At 46.4% G+C, this 17,942-nt stretch overlaps 1 protein-coding gene across 7 annotated transcripts in view; it reads left to right on the top strand.

Moving 5' to 3' along the window:
* The window catches only part of Ppfia1 (PTPRF interacting protein alpha 1), an 84,171-nt gene that overhangs the window by 19,021 nt on the left and 47,208 nt on the right, over positions 1-17,942 (top strand). For all 7 annotated transcript variants that reach the window (XM_050136958.1, XM_050136959.1, XM_050136960.1 and 4 more), the window contains exons 3-4: positions 16,806-16,907; positions 17,081-17,245. In XM_050136958.1, coding sequence (XP_049992915.1) covers positions 16,806-16,907; positions 17,081-17,245 — 267 coding nt within the window. The remainder of the gene's footprint in view (positions 1-16,805; positions 16,908-17,080; positions 17,246-17,942) is intronic.

Below are 17,942 nucleotides of genomic sequence, written 5' to 3'. Positions count from 1 at the left end.
ATGTTTTTCCCAGCTCAGTACAAAGTGTATCATATGTAAAGTGTGTGCCACTTATTTTAAAAATATATTTATTTTATGTGTGTGAGTGTTTTGCCTGCATGCATGAATGTATACCATGTATACATTACCTATGGAGGCCAGAAGAGGGTGTCTTATCTCCCAAGACTGGAGTTACAGACAATATATGATGAGTTTTAAAATTGGAGAGACAGAGAGTGTGTGTACATGTACATGGCATTAATGTGGAGGTCAGAGGACAACTTGCAGGAGTCAATTCTTTCCTTCTACCATGTGGGGTCTAGGCTTGCTGGCTAGTGTCTTTCTATATAGCTGCTGAATCTCCCTGCCTGCCCATGACCAATTTTAAAATTAGTCTATATTATATATATGCTATATACATATAGTACAATATAGTGTTATTTATATAATATTAGGTTGGTGATCTGTTCGTGGATGAGTATAGTGCATTTTGATCATACTTACCCCATCGCCACCTCTCATCATCTTCTCTTCCCACGGATACCCTTCTTTCCAGCCAGTGCCTCTGCTTTGTAACTGACATCTCGTCAGCTTTTTATTCCTGGTGATTGAATTCATTGACTGCAGCTGTGACACACTTGGAGCTAACTGAAGTTGCTGCAGCAACAGAGAAAGTAGAAGTGATGTTTGAGAATGTCATGTCAGCCAGCCCCAGTTGTGTGTCATGAGGGGCATACTCCTCCCTCATCTCTCCCTTCACTGACCATTTGATGTGCTGCAGCCTGGTTGAGGGGAAGTGCATGGCCCCTCAGCAGAAAGAGGTGGCTTTGACTCTGCTGTGTCCTGTAACCTCTTGGGGCCTAGGGTTCTTTCTCTGCAGCATAGGAGGTTATGATCCTGCAGATCAGTGTAAGAGGCGCATCTTTCTGGGGTCTTTGCAGTGAAGGCTGACACCCAGACCCAGGTGAGGTGTGTTGTGAAGGTGATCCTAGGAGCACCTGTGGAAGTATGAAAGCTGGATGGGTCTAAGCACTCTCTTCTCAGTGTTGTTTTTTTTTTTTTAATATTTATTTATTATGTATACAATATTCTTTCTGCATATATGCCTGAAGGCCAGAAGAGGGCACTAGACCTCATTACAGATGACTATGAGCCACCATGTGGTTGCTGGGAATTGAATTCAGGACCTTTAGGAAGAGCAGGCAATGCTCTTAACCGCTGAGCCATCTCTCCAGCCCCTCTCAGTGTTTTATCTACATAGTCCTTTACTGAATTAGAGGGAGACTGTGTTCCAGACTCCACTGCAGAAGGCAAGTGATTGAAGGTGAGGTGAAGGTTGGTCAGGCCAGGAAGGAGGGACACCCAAAGACACCCTCCTACAGTGTTGAGACCTTTCCTCCTGTAGGTACAACAAGATTGCATCTCTGTCTCGAGTGTGGGAAAGGGACTTCAAGACATAGGAAGTTGATGAGTCTTCATGATTGTGTTGGTTCTTCTGGAGGATTGCATGTTAGGGCTGTGTTCTTCAAGGCTTTGCAAGTGTGTGAGTCTGGAATGTTGCTCTGTTTCTGCTTTTTGCTGTGAGCTTTACCTTAGATTGTGGGGACAGCAGTGTGACATGTTCAGTACTGAGCCTGGTATAATCAGTCCATAGATAGTGGCCATTAACAGCCCCATTCTTAGGGTTACCAAGGTGGGCCATGATGAAGAAGATCTTTAAGATTCCAGAAGTTCACATGACCAGTGAGGGAAGTGGGGAGATGAGGGAAAACAGTTGAATACCATGGAGTGTTGAACACCTGCAGCTTCAGCCCTTCATCCAGTGTGCCCATAGTGAGGGTGCTGCCAGAGGCAGTCTAGAGAGGCTTAAGTTCTCAGGTATAGTGTTTAAAGTCTGGAGGCAGCCTGTGGAGAATGCTCAGAAAGCAGTTACCTGAAGGCCCTTGAGAAGGACCAGTGTCTGTGAAGACTATGAGCCATATGGCCCTGTTTCTGTGTGAAGGAATTGGAGAAGGTGCTGGTTTAACCTGAACCCTGTGTTGCCAGGGACACTGCTAGGTGCCTGGGTCCAATAACTACCCCTGTAGGAACCTTCCTTCCCTTCAGCAGTGAGGATGACCAACCTGTGCTGCAGTTGGGACAGCACATGGTTGGAGTAGTAAGCTGTTCCTCAGGGCCACATGCTGCTCCTTGGGGGTGGACCACATATAGAAAGTGGGATCAAATGTCACCAACCAAAACACTGCATATAGCAACAGCCTGGCTGAACTGTGACAGACCTTCAAATCTATGGCGAGTGGACTAGCATATCTCACACAGCAGTGAACCCCACCTCCTAACTGGGATTGTCAGGAAACTTGCCAAGGGACGCTGTCCCCAATGTACTGCCATCTTTCCCAGAGTTCTGTCGTGTCACTGCCCTTGTTACTTTTATTCCTGTCTGTCAGGGTCATTTCTCACAGACAGCTTGGGCTTCTGTGTGGTCACACTGGTGGTGACTAGGATACTAGACTGGCGAGAATGTGTACTCCATTTTTTTTATTGTGCAAATCATAGAAATACTTGTTCCAGAAAAGCTGCAGTGAATGAAGAACCTACCGGGAAGCACACTCCTGTGAGCAGCCCTATGTGCTTCCCTTCATGGAGCTGCGGTTTCTCTGTGCAAGGCCATCTGGGAAGAACTAGGTACTGGTTAGCCTAACATGTACTTGCTCTGCTTGGGCAGGAGGCATCAGAATGGTTGATGACCCTGGTCTGGATTCTATTAGTACAGGGCAGAACTTCTGGGGTGTGGGCAGATAGCTTACTTTCTTCATGTGGAAACTATACTTTTCTGTATTTTGAGATACTGGCATAGTCCTTAGTTGTAAGTTAACCTAGAGACTGGCTCTAAATGTTTCAGGCTACTTCATAAAGAAGTGATAACACACGCAGAACATTGAGGTAAAGACTGCCAGCTTTTTGAGGATAAGTGTCTAGAATTGTTCTTCTTCTCACAACCACCTGTTACCACTGCTGTTCATTTAAAGATATGGCTGGGCAGTGGTGGTGGGCTTTTTTTTTTTCTGGGCAGTGGTGGTGGGCTTTTAATCCCAGCACTTGGGAGGCAGAGGCAGATGGATCTCTAGAGTTAAAGGCTAGCCTGGTCTACAGAGTTCCAGGACTGCCAGGACTACACAGAAACCCTCTCTCAAAAAAGCAAAACAAAACCTGAAATCCATGTCGACTCTAGATAGGCCTCAAGTGAGTGATGGCCTCCTGTAAGATAGACAGGAACAGAGGAGCTGGTGTCTTCATCCTTGACTCTGCTGTATTCTGTGGTATAGCAGGCTCTGGGGTTTTCTCCACTTAAAGAAAACCTCTGTTGAAAGTATTGAGGGATGTGTTGGGGAAATAACTCGGTAAAATGTTTGCTTTAAGCATATGAAGACCTGAGTTCAGTTCCCAGAACCCATATAAAAAATCTGGGTGTTGAGCTAGAGAGATGACTCTTTTAGAGGATCTAGGTCCAATTCCTAGCACCCACTTGGCAGCTCACAAGAATCTGTAACTCCAGTCCCAGGGCTCCACATAGACATACATGCAGACAAAAAACCCATACATAAATAATGATAATAAAAGCAAAAGCTGAGTGTGGTTATAATCTTATCTTCAAGGAGGTGGAAATAGGTGAAACCCTGGGCCTTGCTAGCCAACCAGCCTAACCTAGAGCCAGGCCAGGGAGAGATTCTGTCTCAAAAAAACCAAGATGGACAGCTCCTGAGGAATGACACAAAGGTTGATTCCTGCCCTCCACATTGTACACACACATATGTGCACACCTCCCTATATGCACACATGCATCCATACACAGGAACATCCACACACATTACAAAATTGAAAGAAGCAGCAGTTGCCCTTGGGAAGTGCTTGATCATGACATAAGGTGCGTTCAGAGGCAGAGCTTGCCCAGTACATATGCGCTTCACCCAGTACTGCAGAAGCAAGAACTGAAAGGCTGAGCTATTTGACCTCCCCAACCTCCTACAGAGTCTCATCATTGTATTCTCTGCTGGTCCTTCATAATGTGGTGGAAAGAGGCAGCAGCAGCAGCAGGGGTGGAATGAGAGCTGTGGTTCCCTGGAAGTGAGTACAGGGAAGCTATTGGGAAGGCAGGAGGACTGAGAGAGAGGCACTGAGAGGCAGCAGAGGCCTGAAGGGTTGGAAGCTCTCAAGAGGCTGGTAACTTCCAGGGCTTTAGTGGGTCCTCTGAGAACTTGTGTGGGAGGATTGTGATGGGCAGTTTGTACAGCAAAGCAATGTCTGTGTGGGGCTGGGAGACGGGGCGTGTGCAGACTCTTCCTGGCTTGACAATAGCTCTTTCTTCTTATCTTTCCCACCAATCACTTACGTCTTTTTATGTCTTTTCCTGTAGGCAGTCATTCTTACTAGGATAAATTCATGAACGAGCACCCAGGGCCTTTCAAGTTCAGTTACACTTTTGTGTAGCCAGAGCTGTGTGACCATGAACACTGGAACCTTTGTGTTTCCTGGGCCATCAATAAATGGCCAGGAAATGCTGTAATACAGCTGACCATACTGGGATACATGTGTTTCTCAGTGCCAGGAGAACTCTTTAACAAGACACCGTTCAGTTCTGGTTCCCACCTAGACCTTCCTTTCATTCTGGAACACCTTCTCTGACCCAGTGCATCCAATGGCATTCCTGATCTGAGCAGAAAGGGTGACCTGAAGCTCTTGCCTGTCAACAGCTGAGGCTGAGATGTGTCACTGGTGTCTTTTACATATGTTACAGTGTTGATCATCATGTCCTGTATCCTCTTGAGGCTTCATAGCAGCTTTAGATCCTCCCTACCCCAGATGCAATGTCGACAGATTAATGTCTCCAGGGTAAAACTCTTAAGTGAGCCTGGCAATGATTCCTGTAGCAGTGCAATTGCTCAGTGCAGAATGCCAAGTTTGTCTTCAGAGACATTTGTGTGTACCTGCCCCTGATGCACACACAGCCTTGGGAAATGGTGTCAGTGTTCAGTATCTGGATGTTTTCCAAGATCTGCTGACCTGTGTATATGAACTGGTGCTAAGTTGGTGACAAATGTGAGACAGACAAGAACTGTGTGTTAGGTCTTTGCCTTGGCCCTTTCATCTCCCAGATTTTCCAGAGTGGCAGGAACGTCCTTTGTGGGTCATAAGTGATTCTGGGTGCTCATGTTGTCTCATGTTGGGACTGGGCACCAGAAAGTTCAAGGTACTCCCAAGGGTTTGGGATCTCAATCCCGCCCCTTCCCTAGCCTCTAGGGATGGGAGAGTGACTGGAGGCTGTGATGGCATTAGCCTGCTTGACCCTTAAAACCTCACTAAAAAGTAAAAGACAGAAGCTTGTGTGGCACACACCTTTAGTCCCAGCATTCAGGAGGCAGAGGCAGGCATATCTCTAAATTCAAGGCCAGTCTGGTCTACAAATGGAATCCCCAAACAGCCAGAGTTACACAGAGAAACTCTATCTATAAAAACAACAAAACAAAAAAGTTAAAGACAGGGTCAAAATATCCAGATAGCTGACCACGGGAGGTGCCCCAGGGGGCAGTGGGCCTGAAGGTGACATGGAGGCATCCCCTTCCAGGTGCCTCACCTCGAGGCTCTCTGGTCTGGTGGCTGTGGTCGCCCTTCATCATGGCCTTTATAATAAAGTAGTGGGCAGGTGTAAGGCAGCGCTGCCCTGAGTTCTATGAGCTACTCCAGCAAGTGACCCAGAACCAAGGAGGGGCCTGCAGGAGCTCTCGACTTACAGGCCACAGCCTGGAGTGTGATGCCACCTTTAGGATGTGCAGTCTTGTAGGCTGGGCCCACCTGTGGGATCTGATGCTCTCTCTGGGTAGGCCATGCAGAGTCAGATGGAATTGGGAACCCGGCCAGTGTGTGCTGGAGAAATGCTCTGTGTGTGAATACTCCCCTGCCTGGTGTGGGAAGTATTGAGTAGTGTATGTATATGTGTGTACAAAGAGGAAGAATTCCTTGAGTTTTCTTGTCTTCACTGGCCAGTGAGGCCAGTATTATGTCATTTTTCCAGAGGAACAGCAAGTTACTCAGGGCCCTGCCCTCAGGTTGGCATTAGCCTGTCAGGCCCACAGAGCTGCAGACACTGGCGCTTCCCACACCCACATGCTGTTTTGTGCTTAGTGTACCCTTGCTGCCAGCATCACAAGGCATAACCACTGCATTCGGACATGACAGCAGTTTGGGAGGCACATGCCCAGGGACTGACTTGGTGTCCCACAGGCACAGCTTACAGTTCCTTTGCAAGATAGAATCTCAAGGGTGCCCATATGGCTCACCGAAGGATTGGGTTGTCGAGCAAAGAGAAAAACAATGCGACTTTTCTGTGGAGGATTTAATGCATATGGTAGTGCTATAGACAGGAGATAAATGTGTCCTACATGGAAACTTAGCTTGCAGCCAGAGTGCATTGTCTTACCTCTGACTCCTTGCAGGCCTGTGTACCTGAAAGGCTGAGGTGCAAGCCAGTGCTTGCAGTTCAGCCTAAGGTGAGATGACTAGAGGAGGAGCTTCTTCTCAGAGTCCTGCGATGGGCACCAGCTGTGCTGTGTATGATGGCTAAGAGGATTCAGCTATACCAAGTATAGTTCACTTCAGGCTTATGGCCGTTTTCTGTTTTATAGTAGATAGTAATTCATTCTGTCTATAGTATTAGAGAGTCTTAAAAAGACAGGTATTATAACAGAGAAATGATGCTGACATTCAAATGAATTAAGCACGTTGTGTGTGCACGCGCACATGTTTAGAAGTAATTCACATTCAGGCATGATGTGTACTCTTGTGATTCCAGCACTCAGGTGACATAGGAAGAAGGTCAGGAGTTCAAAGTCATCCTCTACTACAAAGTGAATTTGAGACCAGCCTGGACTATGTGAGCCATTCATCTCAGAAACCAAAACTCACACAAAGGGAAAGGAAAGAGGAAAAAGAGGGTAAGATAGTTGCTTAGTTGCTGGGTTGTGGGACAGACCATCGCTTTGATGCTGAACCAGTGCAGGATGCCCTTGCTTACTCATACATGAGCACTTATGACTATATGTAGCCTTTAACTTTTTAGTCAAAACATAATATGCCTTTTGCTGTGAGTTTTAACTATATTGGAGACTGACAGACAGTAAAGCTGAACTGATGTGTGTTCATGTTCAGTGCCCTGTGGTTGATGGCAGTGGCTCTGACAGCACATGCACTCTGACTGACCCATTCTAGTTGTGTGGTACAGCAGGGTGAGTACTGCTCCAGTCATGTGTACAGTGTGATTTCTTTTGTCACAGAGTAGCGTCGTCAAAGAAGCTGAACTACAGGCATGACCTTTAAAAACCAGTGCAGTGTCCTAGCTCTTCTATAAGGTGCACGGGAAGTAGCTGAGCCTGACTGCACTACGAGACATCCCACATTCTGGCACACAACAACTACACCAGCTCCTCATTAACCACAGTGCCCCCAGGAACAACAGAAAAAGATGTTGGCTTCTCAGGAATGACTACTTGTCAGGAGTGAAACAGTGTCCCGGCCGAGCCCAGACCGTTGGTTAGCCATAGTTGGGCCAGGGCCACACTAGAACTTTCAGGGCTCCCCTCACACAGAGCTGTTTGAGGTTAGGAGTCCAGAGCACCATCTCCATAGCTGCTGATCCAGAAGCTGAGAAAGGGGTGTGTGTGTTCAATCTCCTGAGCCCTGTGTTTGAAACTGCTTCCTGGCCCTTCTGTTTCTCCAGATCTGCCTGGCTGTTTTGTTTCTTATCTTTTGTGTGTGCTGTTCTGAGCTTGAGTCCACATTCAGGTTTTTTTGTTTTAATATTTGTTTATTTTTATTGTATGTATATGAATGTCTGCTTGTATGTATGTAAGCACATTGTGCACATACCTGGTGCCGACATAGGCCAGGAGAAGGTGTCAGATCCTTTGGAACTGAGAGTTTTTCTAAAGATAGCTGTAAGTCACTGTGTGAGTGGGTGCTGAGAGCTGACCCTGGGGCCTCTATAAGAGCAGCCAGTGCTCTTAACTGTTGAGCAATCTCTCTAGCCCTCCATATTCAGGTTTTGATGGGTCTGTTTAGGTTCTGGCAACTCCACAGCATGCAGAGCCAGCTCCAGAAGGCAGCCCAGGCCTGAGGCTAATGATGATCCAGCATCTAGTGCAGGTTGAGAGGAGAAATTAAGATCCTTGGGTTCTTAGGGTGCCAAACCTTGAGACTATTTGTTGAGCTGTGACACCCTAAGTCCAGGCCATTCTTGAAGACTTTCTTCTTAGCACAGATCAATCATGGCAAGTGCAGTCTGGAGATTTGTTGTGGTCCCAGAGTGATGACGCCTCATGCCACATGTGTAAGGAGACTCTTGTTTGGAGAAAATGCTGCTGCCGCCGCTGCAAAAAAAGATGACCTGAAGAAACTTCACTGACCTCATCTTCATAAATGACAAAGTCAGATAGTGTATCTCTAGCAGTTACCTGGGTCCCCTCAGGAGTCACAGTGCCACACGAAGGGTTGATGGGCCTCTGTAGCAGTCTTTCTTTGGTTGTCAGCCCTCAAATCATGACATGGAGACTTATTAGTTTTGAATGCTTGTCTTATGCTTGTCCCAAGAGCTCTTTTTATGGGGCGGGGGTTGAGACAGGGTTTCCTTGTGTAGCCCTAGCTGTCCTGGAACTTAGTCTACAGACTAGGCTGGCCTTGAACTCACAGAGATCCACCTGCCTCTGCCTCCTGGGTGCTGAGGGATTAAAGGCATGTGCTACCACTGCCCAGCAGCTCTTATAACTTAAATTAACCTGTTTCTCTTCATCTATGTTTTGTCTCAGGACTTTTTGTCTTTCTTTCATAATGAATATCTTACACTGATCTATCTGTCAGCAACTGCCTGGCTGACTGGGCCCTGAGCGACTCCCTCTTTTTCTTCCTTGTTCCTTTTTCTTTCCCCGCCAAGCCTAGATTCCTTTCCCTGCTTACTTTCTCCATCCGCCAGCCCCACCTATCTCTCTACTGCCTAGCATTGCCCATTCAGCTTTTATTAGACCAATCAGCTACCTTAGGCAGGCAAGGTGAAACAGCAGCACATTTTTATGTAGTAAACGCAACATAAACAGATGTGTAACATACTGGGTGGTGGTAGTGCACGCCTTTAATCCCAGCACTTGGGAGGCAGAGGCAGGTAGATCTCTGTGAGTTTGAGGCCAGCCTGTTCTACAGAGCAGTGTGATAGGACAGGCTCCAAAGCTACACAGAGAAACTCTTATCTCAAAAAACCAAAGGAAAACAACAACAACAAAACCCAGAAAACCCCCAAAAACAACCCAAATTCGTAACACACCTTTACATAGTTAATCTTCTGCAACATAAAGAAAATGTAGCACATCTTTACATAGTTAAAGTAGTATTCCACAACAGGCCTTCTGTTAAGCTAATGTACTAGCAGTGCCACTGCCTGGCAGTCAGGTGTCTCACGTGGCGGTCTTGGACCCTGGGTAGAATGAGGAATCTTTACATGCATTCTGTAGGTAAATGAGCATGAAGGAGGAACTTGTGTGACATACCCGAGATCAGAAAGGCCTGTTTCCATAATGGAAGGGTAGTGAACTACCCAGGGAAGCTGTCAAAACAAGCCAGGTGCAGCCATCAGAAGTGTTGACTCAAGTGGGTGAGGCCTAGCTAGGAGTTTGTGGGAATAGTTTTTCTGTATAGGACATCTCTACTTAGTAGGCCATGTCCTGTTACCTGAAAACTGGGGTTGGTGTGGTCTGCTGAAACCAGAGCCCAACCAGATGGTGTCATTTGGCAACATCTCCTTTGAGGGTAGTATCTTTTGTGCCATTGCCATCACTTGGGTATCGCGCATTGGTTAGGAAGACCTGGCTGGTGGGCGTTGTGCTGTGGACCTGGGCTTCTGCCTGCTGGAACACTTAGGCTAGAAGTAAGGTACATGGACTAGGGACTGAGAGGCTGGTTTGCTAGTGCCCAAAAGGGGAAGTTGAGGAAGGCCTCTCTACTAAGTGCCCAAACTCTGAACTGCAGGGTGGCAGCAGCTGCTCTGAGAGTGGGTAGATTCATGGATTGAGGCAGAGGACCAATGTGAAGTGATGTTCATAAGAGGGGCAGAGATGGTGTGGAGGAATGTGGACTCCCCTGTGCCAGCATGCTGACTGTGAGGCAGTGATTACTACTGGAGCCACTGCTGTTCTCTACTTGGAGGGCTGGTGCTACCTGGCAGTGAGGGTTAGTGAGAGACCCGTGCAAATGCTTGGGTTACATGTCTGGTGGCTTTGATGTGTCACTGCTTTTCACTCGTACCAGAGAAGCTTTTGCTCTAGGGCTTTCTTAAAGGAATCTAAGCAAAGGAGTCTCATGTTTTTGTTTGTTTTGGAAAAACAAAAAACAGATTTGAAAGAAGGAAGAAGGGAGACCCAGGGAACTAGGCAGGTTGATAGCAGTCTAAGCAGACATGGTGGCCTGATAGAGGAGCTAGGCTCTGGGAAGTAGATGAGTCCAGAAGATATATATAGGAGGTGCAGTCAGCCATGAGAGTCTTCAGTGGCAGGTGATGGAGGGAGTGGAAAGAGGTGCCATGCTATGTAAGCATCTGACCTGTATGGCTGGGTGCTTATGTCTACTGGGCTTAGGAGGAGCTGGAGGTGGGGAAGGAAGAATTGGTGAACCCAGTGTGAGAGTATATGGAGCCATGTGAGAAACCCAAATAGAAATGAGTAGCAAAGAGCTGGAGGTGGGACAGGCAGGTGACTCCAGAAGTCACCTGAGTTCTAAAGTAGCAAAGCAGGAACTGGGGTGCCTGGCAGCCTTTGCAATCTATCAGGCTGGGTCAGGTGGGGATGGAAGCCGGCTTGTACCCTCATTGGAGGCTGTATTGGCCAGAACTCTTCTGGGGAGGAAGTGGGGCTGAAGCCAGGCTGCACAGATGGTGAGGACAAAAGTAGGACTTGTACGCCAGAGAGGGACTGTGGGCCATACCTGAGCAAGTCCTTCTTCCAAGTGATTGGTCCCTACTGCCATGCTGTTGAGCTTCCACCTTGTTCACAAAAGGGACAACCTTTTTGTCTTTCTCTTTTTAAAACCAAAGATTTTACTTTATATTATTTGTGTATGTTTATATATGCAAGTGTTTGTGCATGTGTGTGCTTGTATATCCTATAGCACATGTGTGGAAGTCAGAGGGCAACTTTCAGGAATAAGTTTTATCCTTCCACAGTGTGTTGGGCTTGTGCAGCAAGTGCTTTTTCCCATGAGCCATCTTGCTGGCCCTTTTTTCTAGTTTTAGTGATCAACAATCCATTCCACTGGGAGATATAAATGGTCACTTTTAGCACCACCCTCACTGGCTGTAGGATGTCACAGCACTAGCAGTTCAAGTGCATTTTTCTGCAGTTGATCTGAATGCAGAAGGAGAATAGTGTGTATTTGCTTTCACCAAAACAGGCCTTCCTAGTGAGATGTTAAGGTTAGGTGTGGACTTTGCATGATTTTTCAAAAAGAGAAATGGGAAAAGAACTAGACATACTAGAACTTGTGATGGAATTGTTTTTCTTTTGAGACAGCTTCTCTCCATAGCCCAAGCTGTTTTCAAACTGCCTCTGCTTCCCAAGGGCTGGGACCACAGCAGTGCACCGCTATACCCATTTTTAGCCTGCTACTGATGCCTGGTGATTGGCAAGCTGTTGCTTCTGTGGCTGTGTGGCTCTGGGCAGGTCCCAAGAGACTGTGAATCATGGGCCAGATTGTCCCCCCATCCCATTTCTCCCATGGTTTGCTTCAATGTGGACAGTAATGTCCACTTCAGTGTGTCAGTTGTGAGGGTTGGCTTTTGTGTTGAGACGCATTTTACTGTTTTGTGTTGTCTTTTGACTATGTCCTAAAATGACAAGATACTGACTTTTTTGCCTTTGGTGAACTTTTCCACCCAGTTTGGGTTCTTTTGTTTTTTTAATTGCACAGTGCAGATGAGAACACTCACATTTGCTACAATATTTGTACTTCTGTGTCTGACTTATTTTTCAGCAGCACAGTGTCCTCAGACTGACTCTGACGTGCTGTGTGGTAGAGATGCCTTTTTAAAAATGCTGGAGTAATCATGGAAGTTTTTAGCACAGTAACAAAATATAATTTAAACTTTAAGAGGCCATTGATGGTGCTGGCAGAGTATAGAGTATGGAATGTATCACAGGTGTGGAAGGGACTGAGCTAGGTAGTGTGGATGGGGGGGGGAGAGTGGTGCCACCTCCTGGAGAGTGGTTAGGTAGGAGGTGGTGGCCTGTAGAGAGACATGGCCTTGGTGCTTGCTGTTCTCTTTCATTGACAGTAAAGTGGGGCTGGAGAGGTTGCTGCTCTTACAGAGGCCTCAGATTCAGTTCCCTGTACCCACATGGTAGCTGACAACTGTCTGACTCTAGTTCCAGGAGATTGATGCCCTCTACTGTCCTCCACAGGCATTGGGCACATTAGTGGCATACAGACAGACACATGCTTAGATTTATACAGAAATTAACCAATCTTTAAAAAAATATAAGTAGCATACTTGGGTTACAGTATTTTTAAAACAATATTACTTATTTTTGTGAGCTGCCATATAGATGCTGGGATGTGAATGTATGTCTTCTTCAAGCGCAGTAAGTGCTCTTAACAACCAGGCCAGACCTTCAGCACCAGGTTGTGATCATTTTCTGTTTGCTTGTGTATATGTGTGGGCAAGTCTGTATAAAGGTCATGTACAACCTCAGGTTGTCTTGTCTTTCTTGGTTAGGGTTGGCCAGTGATGCTAGGCTGGCCAGGCAGGTGAGCCCTAGGGATCCTCTTGCCTCTGTTTTCCTATCACTGGGTTTAGAAACATAGGCCACTGCACCCAGCCTTTTCTTTCTAACATGGGTTCTAAGGATCAAGCTTAGGTCCTTGTGCTTGTGCAGCAAATGCTCTATAAATTAAGCCATCACATCACCCTAGTCTGGCAATACTGTTTTTAATCCCTCTCTCCGTCTTTCTTCCTTCCTTCCTTCCTTCCTTCCTTCCTTCCTTCCTTCCTTCCTTTCTTTCTTTCTTTCTATTTTTATTTTTTAAAAGACAAGATCTCATGTAGCCCATGTTGGCCTCAAATTCACTATATTGCTGAGGATGGTCTTGAACTCCTGATCCTTCTGCTTCCATCACCTGAGTGCTGGGTTGCCTGGAGTATCTGAATGTGCCTGGTTGAAATTAATTTTGTTTTAAGAGAAAAAGGGTATGTGAAAAGTTGGTCCCTATGTGGTGATGTGTAGATCCCTACTGCACATGGCTGAGGGTCTTGTAGTTTTTTTTTTTTTTTTTTTTTTGTGTAACAGTGATACAAGCAAGAATGTGGTTTTGGAGTCTGCTACTTTGGAATTTCCTGCCTGTTGTTTATCTAAACTCCTAAATTAAATTTGCTTTGATAACATTTTCAGTTGTTGGATCTTTTTGAGCCAAGAGAAAGTTTTTTCTTTGAATAAAACGATGCCAAGTGTTGTGAGTTTGTTTTCTGTAGCTGGAGCAGTGTGCCACCATTGGTCTGAACTGTTGAGTTTATGGTAAATATGCATATGTAATGAAATAGCAGAATAAATATAGTCCTTCTGTGGTAAGAGGACACATGGAGTTGGGTATGGTGACACATACCTTTAATCCAGCACTCAGGAAGCAGAAGCAGGTAGATCTCTGTGAGTTGGAGTCCAGCCAGATCTACAGAATAAGTTTCACTACAGCCAAGGCTGTTACACAGAGAGGAACCAAGGGGGCGGGTAGGGGACGGTGGGGAGTGTATGTGGGGGGAGAACTCCAGCACATCAAAACAGCTTAGGAATCTTAAAGCAAGCCTGTAACAAACATTTGAAAAAGATGAAGGCCAAAGCTAGATACTTGGGAGGCTATAGCAGATGGGTCATAAGTTCAAGGTTAGACTGGGCTACCTAGTGAGACCCTGCCTTAAAAAAGAATGAAAAACTTACAGGCTGTTTGCTTTTGCTGCTGAGAGATGGAGCGGCAACGCTAGGTGATGACATAGGATGTAGACTTGTATGGGAATGAGGGCGTCTGCAGGTCATCCTCCCTCATCCCAGGAAGTAACAGGCCTGTAGCTTGTGCAGTCTGCCTGTGTGTCTTTTTGCTTCTCCTTGATGAAATGTATTTGTTGAATGTGAACCTCAGACCATAAGATGCTGACAGTTTTCCATCCCTATCCAGTCTTGAGCCAATCCCTCTTTCTTGCCACTCTGAAATCCTGTGAGTCCCTCCTTGCAGCAGTGTGTTCATCCTCCTCTTACCCTCTTGGCCACTGTGTGCTGGAAGTATTGTCTGTCCTGGGGGCCATCCTGTACCATCCCCAAACTCAAGCTGTCTCTGTTCCCAAAGGAGCTCCAGCAGCCTGCCTCCCCAATCTGGATTTTTCTCCTTTTACTAACTCTGATTTTGCTTTGTGCCCAAGAAATTCTGCCTCTCTCCTCGGCCTCTTATCTGAATGATGCCCATGATTCTTGCCATCTGTAAACAAGAGTCCTATCTTTTGGAAGGCTGATCTTCTTTCTGTATGTAGCCTCTGCATTATTTGTTCTTGATTTGCTTCTGGTTCTGACGTCATTGTTGTACTGTTTCCTTTAGTCCAGTTACCATGACACAGAACTACTGTTGTCACCATTGACCTCTGTCTCACCACTCACTCCCATAATGGGCCAGCCTACTTCATCTGCCAGTATCAGTGATATTGCTTCTGCCTCATTGACATCTGGGTCTTTTGTTGGTGCTCCTGCATTTCTGGCTGTCCAGGACTTGGCTCCTGTTCTTCTACTGGTATCCTGCTCCTGAACATACCAGGAGCCCTGACTGGGAGTTGTAGCCCCCTCTGACATTGCTGTCTGCTTATCTTAAATAAGGCATGTCCATTCCTCTCCCTTCAGAGCATGCTCTGCCCAGTCATTCCACTCTGTAGAGTCTTGAGCCATCCTTGTGCTAGAATCCCTGTCTCTTAACCCATACAGCACCAGGGTCCACTGAGTCTCCCCCTCCCCAACCTTCTTTGTGCTCTTTAGAACCAGCTTTAGGGCTTCCTTTAAAGTCCTTGAGGACTGCAACATATGGCATTGCCATCTGAGCCTGTGCTTAGTCTTGGTGTTCTTGGTCTCTCTGGCCAAACTCCTGCTGCCAGACCAAGAATGGATTACCACAGCTACAATTTCTGCAGGAGAATTGCTAATTTCTTCTGAGAGACAGTAATAAGTTAAAATGATACTTGCTTCCCACAGCCACGGGGGGTGGGGGGATAAATGCTGTGCGGCTCCCCATTGACCATTGCACTCTCAACCATCTCCTCTGTATAGAAGGAGCTGCAGGCAGGCCTGCTTTTCGTCCTGCCTGGTTGGCGCACGGCTAGCTTAACACCCGAAATAACAACATACAAATTGTATTCATTTAAACACTGCCTGGCCCATTAGTTTTAGCCTCTTATTGGCTAATTCTCACATCTTGCTTTAACCCATATTTATTAATCTGTGTAGTACCACGAGGTGGTGGCTTACCAGGAAGGACCTTAACCTGCATCCGTCTTGGAGAAGAGAGCTATATTGTCTGCTTTACTCAGCTTTCTTTTTCCCAGAATTCTGTTCTGTCTACTCCACCTATCTAAATCCTGTCCTATCAAAAAGCCAAGGCAGTTTCTTTATTAACCAATGAAAATAACACAGATGACCCTCCTCCATCACCTCTGTCTCCCTCCTACTGATCCCCTTGAGATAACTCAACTGTTGACTGTCTTTCTTCATCCACAGACTGTGCTTGACTTGTGGCATAGGATAGCGTTTCTGGGCCAGTCTGATGAATCAAGAGCAGGCGACTGGTGGTCAGTTGGTTCTGAGGGGCAAAGGTCTGATGTAGATGTGATTTGAACATGATTCCCCCACCCCCAGGTTTCTGTGTGTAGCACTGGCTGTCCTAGAACTCATGTAGACCAGGCTGCCTGCCTGCGCCTCTGCCTGGGCATATGCCACCACTGCCCAGTTCACATGACTGCTTTTTAAAAGTAAAATTGCTCAACAACCACTCTTTGTACTTTGAATGTCTGTTTGTTCTGTATCAGGCAGGCCATTATGCCTCCCATTTCCTTTAAAAAGCCCAGAGAAACAGCAGGTGCATTACTTCAGATAATTATTTTAAAGGGCTTGGCTCCACTGAGAAACTGGCAGGCGCTTGTGAACTCATGGCTTATACTCAACTTGTCCCTGATGTCCTGAACACTCAGTAGACAGTGCGAGTAGTGCCCTGGGGCAGCAATGGGGATGACAACTTGGGAGCTCTCTCCACTTCTCTGCAAAAGGTTTGGTCTTGTGATAAATCAATTTTTAAGGTTAGTTCACTTTCTGCCTAAAAAGACTAGCCATGAAATGTCCACAGAGAGGTCAGGCCAGACAGTAAGTAGTCTTGTAGGCTTTTTCTTTTCTGTTTCCAATAATTCTAAATCACATGTCTTCAGCACTAAAACTCTTTACTTGCTTCATTCCTGATCTCCTGAGGTTGCTGAGGAAGTGGGCTTGGATTCAGCGTGCCCACTGGTCTTGACTGGGAAACAGGGAGAGGGAAAGCTGGACAGCTTAGTGAGGGTTTGAGTTATTAGGGAAGCCTGCAGATAGGCCAGTCAGTCCCCCATTCCCTGGAGGATCTTTTTTGTGCATTCTAGTGGGTGGGGGCAGTAGAGGCTCTTGGAGTCTTTTCTCTGAGGTTTCTGTTTGCTCATGAGTTCATTCAGTCCTTTTGTGCTTGTTGCCCTCTAGGAGTTTGCTGCACTCACGAAGGAACTCAACGTGTGTAGGGAGCAACTTCTGGAGAGGGAGGAGGAAATCGCTGAACTGAAGGCAGAGAGGAACAACACCAGGGTCAGTTGCTTATGCCTTTCTCACTCTGCAGAGTGGGCCATCAGTCCGTTAAGCATCATGGGACCTTAGGGGCCTGCTCTGCTTGTGTTGAGTTGAATCCATCTTCCCTTGCTATGGGGTGGAGTGCTTACCTGTGAGGCAAGCACTTTATTGCCTGCTGGGCTCTGTTGCAGCTGTTGCTGGAGCACCTAGAGTGCCTTGTGTCCAGGCACGAGCGCTCTCTGCGGATGACAGTGGTGAAGAGGCAGGCACAGTCGCCTGCAGGCGTGTCCAGCGAGGTGGAGGTGTTAAAAGCACTGAAGTCACTGTTTGAGCATCACAAAGCTTTGGATGAGAAGGTACCATCACCACACGGATATCTGTATGCCCTGTCAGGGGGCCTTATGGATGCTGTAGTCACTGTTTTATAACTTCTGGAGCTCCTGTGAAAGGCTTCTCTGTTAGAAGGCACTGGCCTCTGGCTGATGAGCATCCTTGCCTTGAATGTCTTAAAATATGTAAAATTTTTCTATCAATGTGCTGATAAGAATTTGGACCTAGTATGATTTCTAAAGCCTGTGATCCTAGTACTTGAGAGACAAGGAGGATTGCTGAGAGTTCAAAGACAGCCTTTGCTACATAGATAGTACTAGGCTCTATGGCTATGTAGCAAGATTCTATCTCAACCTTCCCCTCTCCATCAAAAAAAGAAGCAAAATAATAATAACTTAGTGGTCTGATCTTTCTTTCTTTCTTTCTTTCTTTCTTTCTTTCTTTCTTTCTTTCTTTCTTTCTTTTTTTCTTTCTTTCTTTTATATTTATTTATTTTGTCTACAATATTCTATCTGTGTGTATGCCTGCAGGCCAGAAGAGGGCACCAGACCTCATTACAGATGGTTATGAGCCACCATGTGGTTGCTGGGAATTGAACTCAGGACCTTTGGAAGAGCAGGCAATGCTCTTAACCACTTGGCCATCTCTCCTGCTTCCTTCCTTCCTTCCTTCCTTCCTTCCTTCCTTCCTTCCTTCCTTCCTTCCTTCCTCCCTCCCTCCCTC

The sequence above is a fragment of the Alexandromys fortis genome, unplaced genomic scaffold (genome assembly GCF_014885135.2).
Source record: "Alexandromys fortis isolate MF-2015 unplaced genomic scaffold, M_Fortis_MF-2015_v1.1 scaffold_3, whole genome shotgun sequence".
NCBI classification, from domain to species: Eukaryota; Metazoa; Chordata; class Mammalia; order Rodentia; family Cricetidae; genus Alexandromys; species Alexandromys fortis.
Note: the sequence above shows the minus strand (reverse complement) of the source record. Positions and strands in the feature narration are given on the sequence as shown.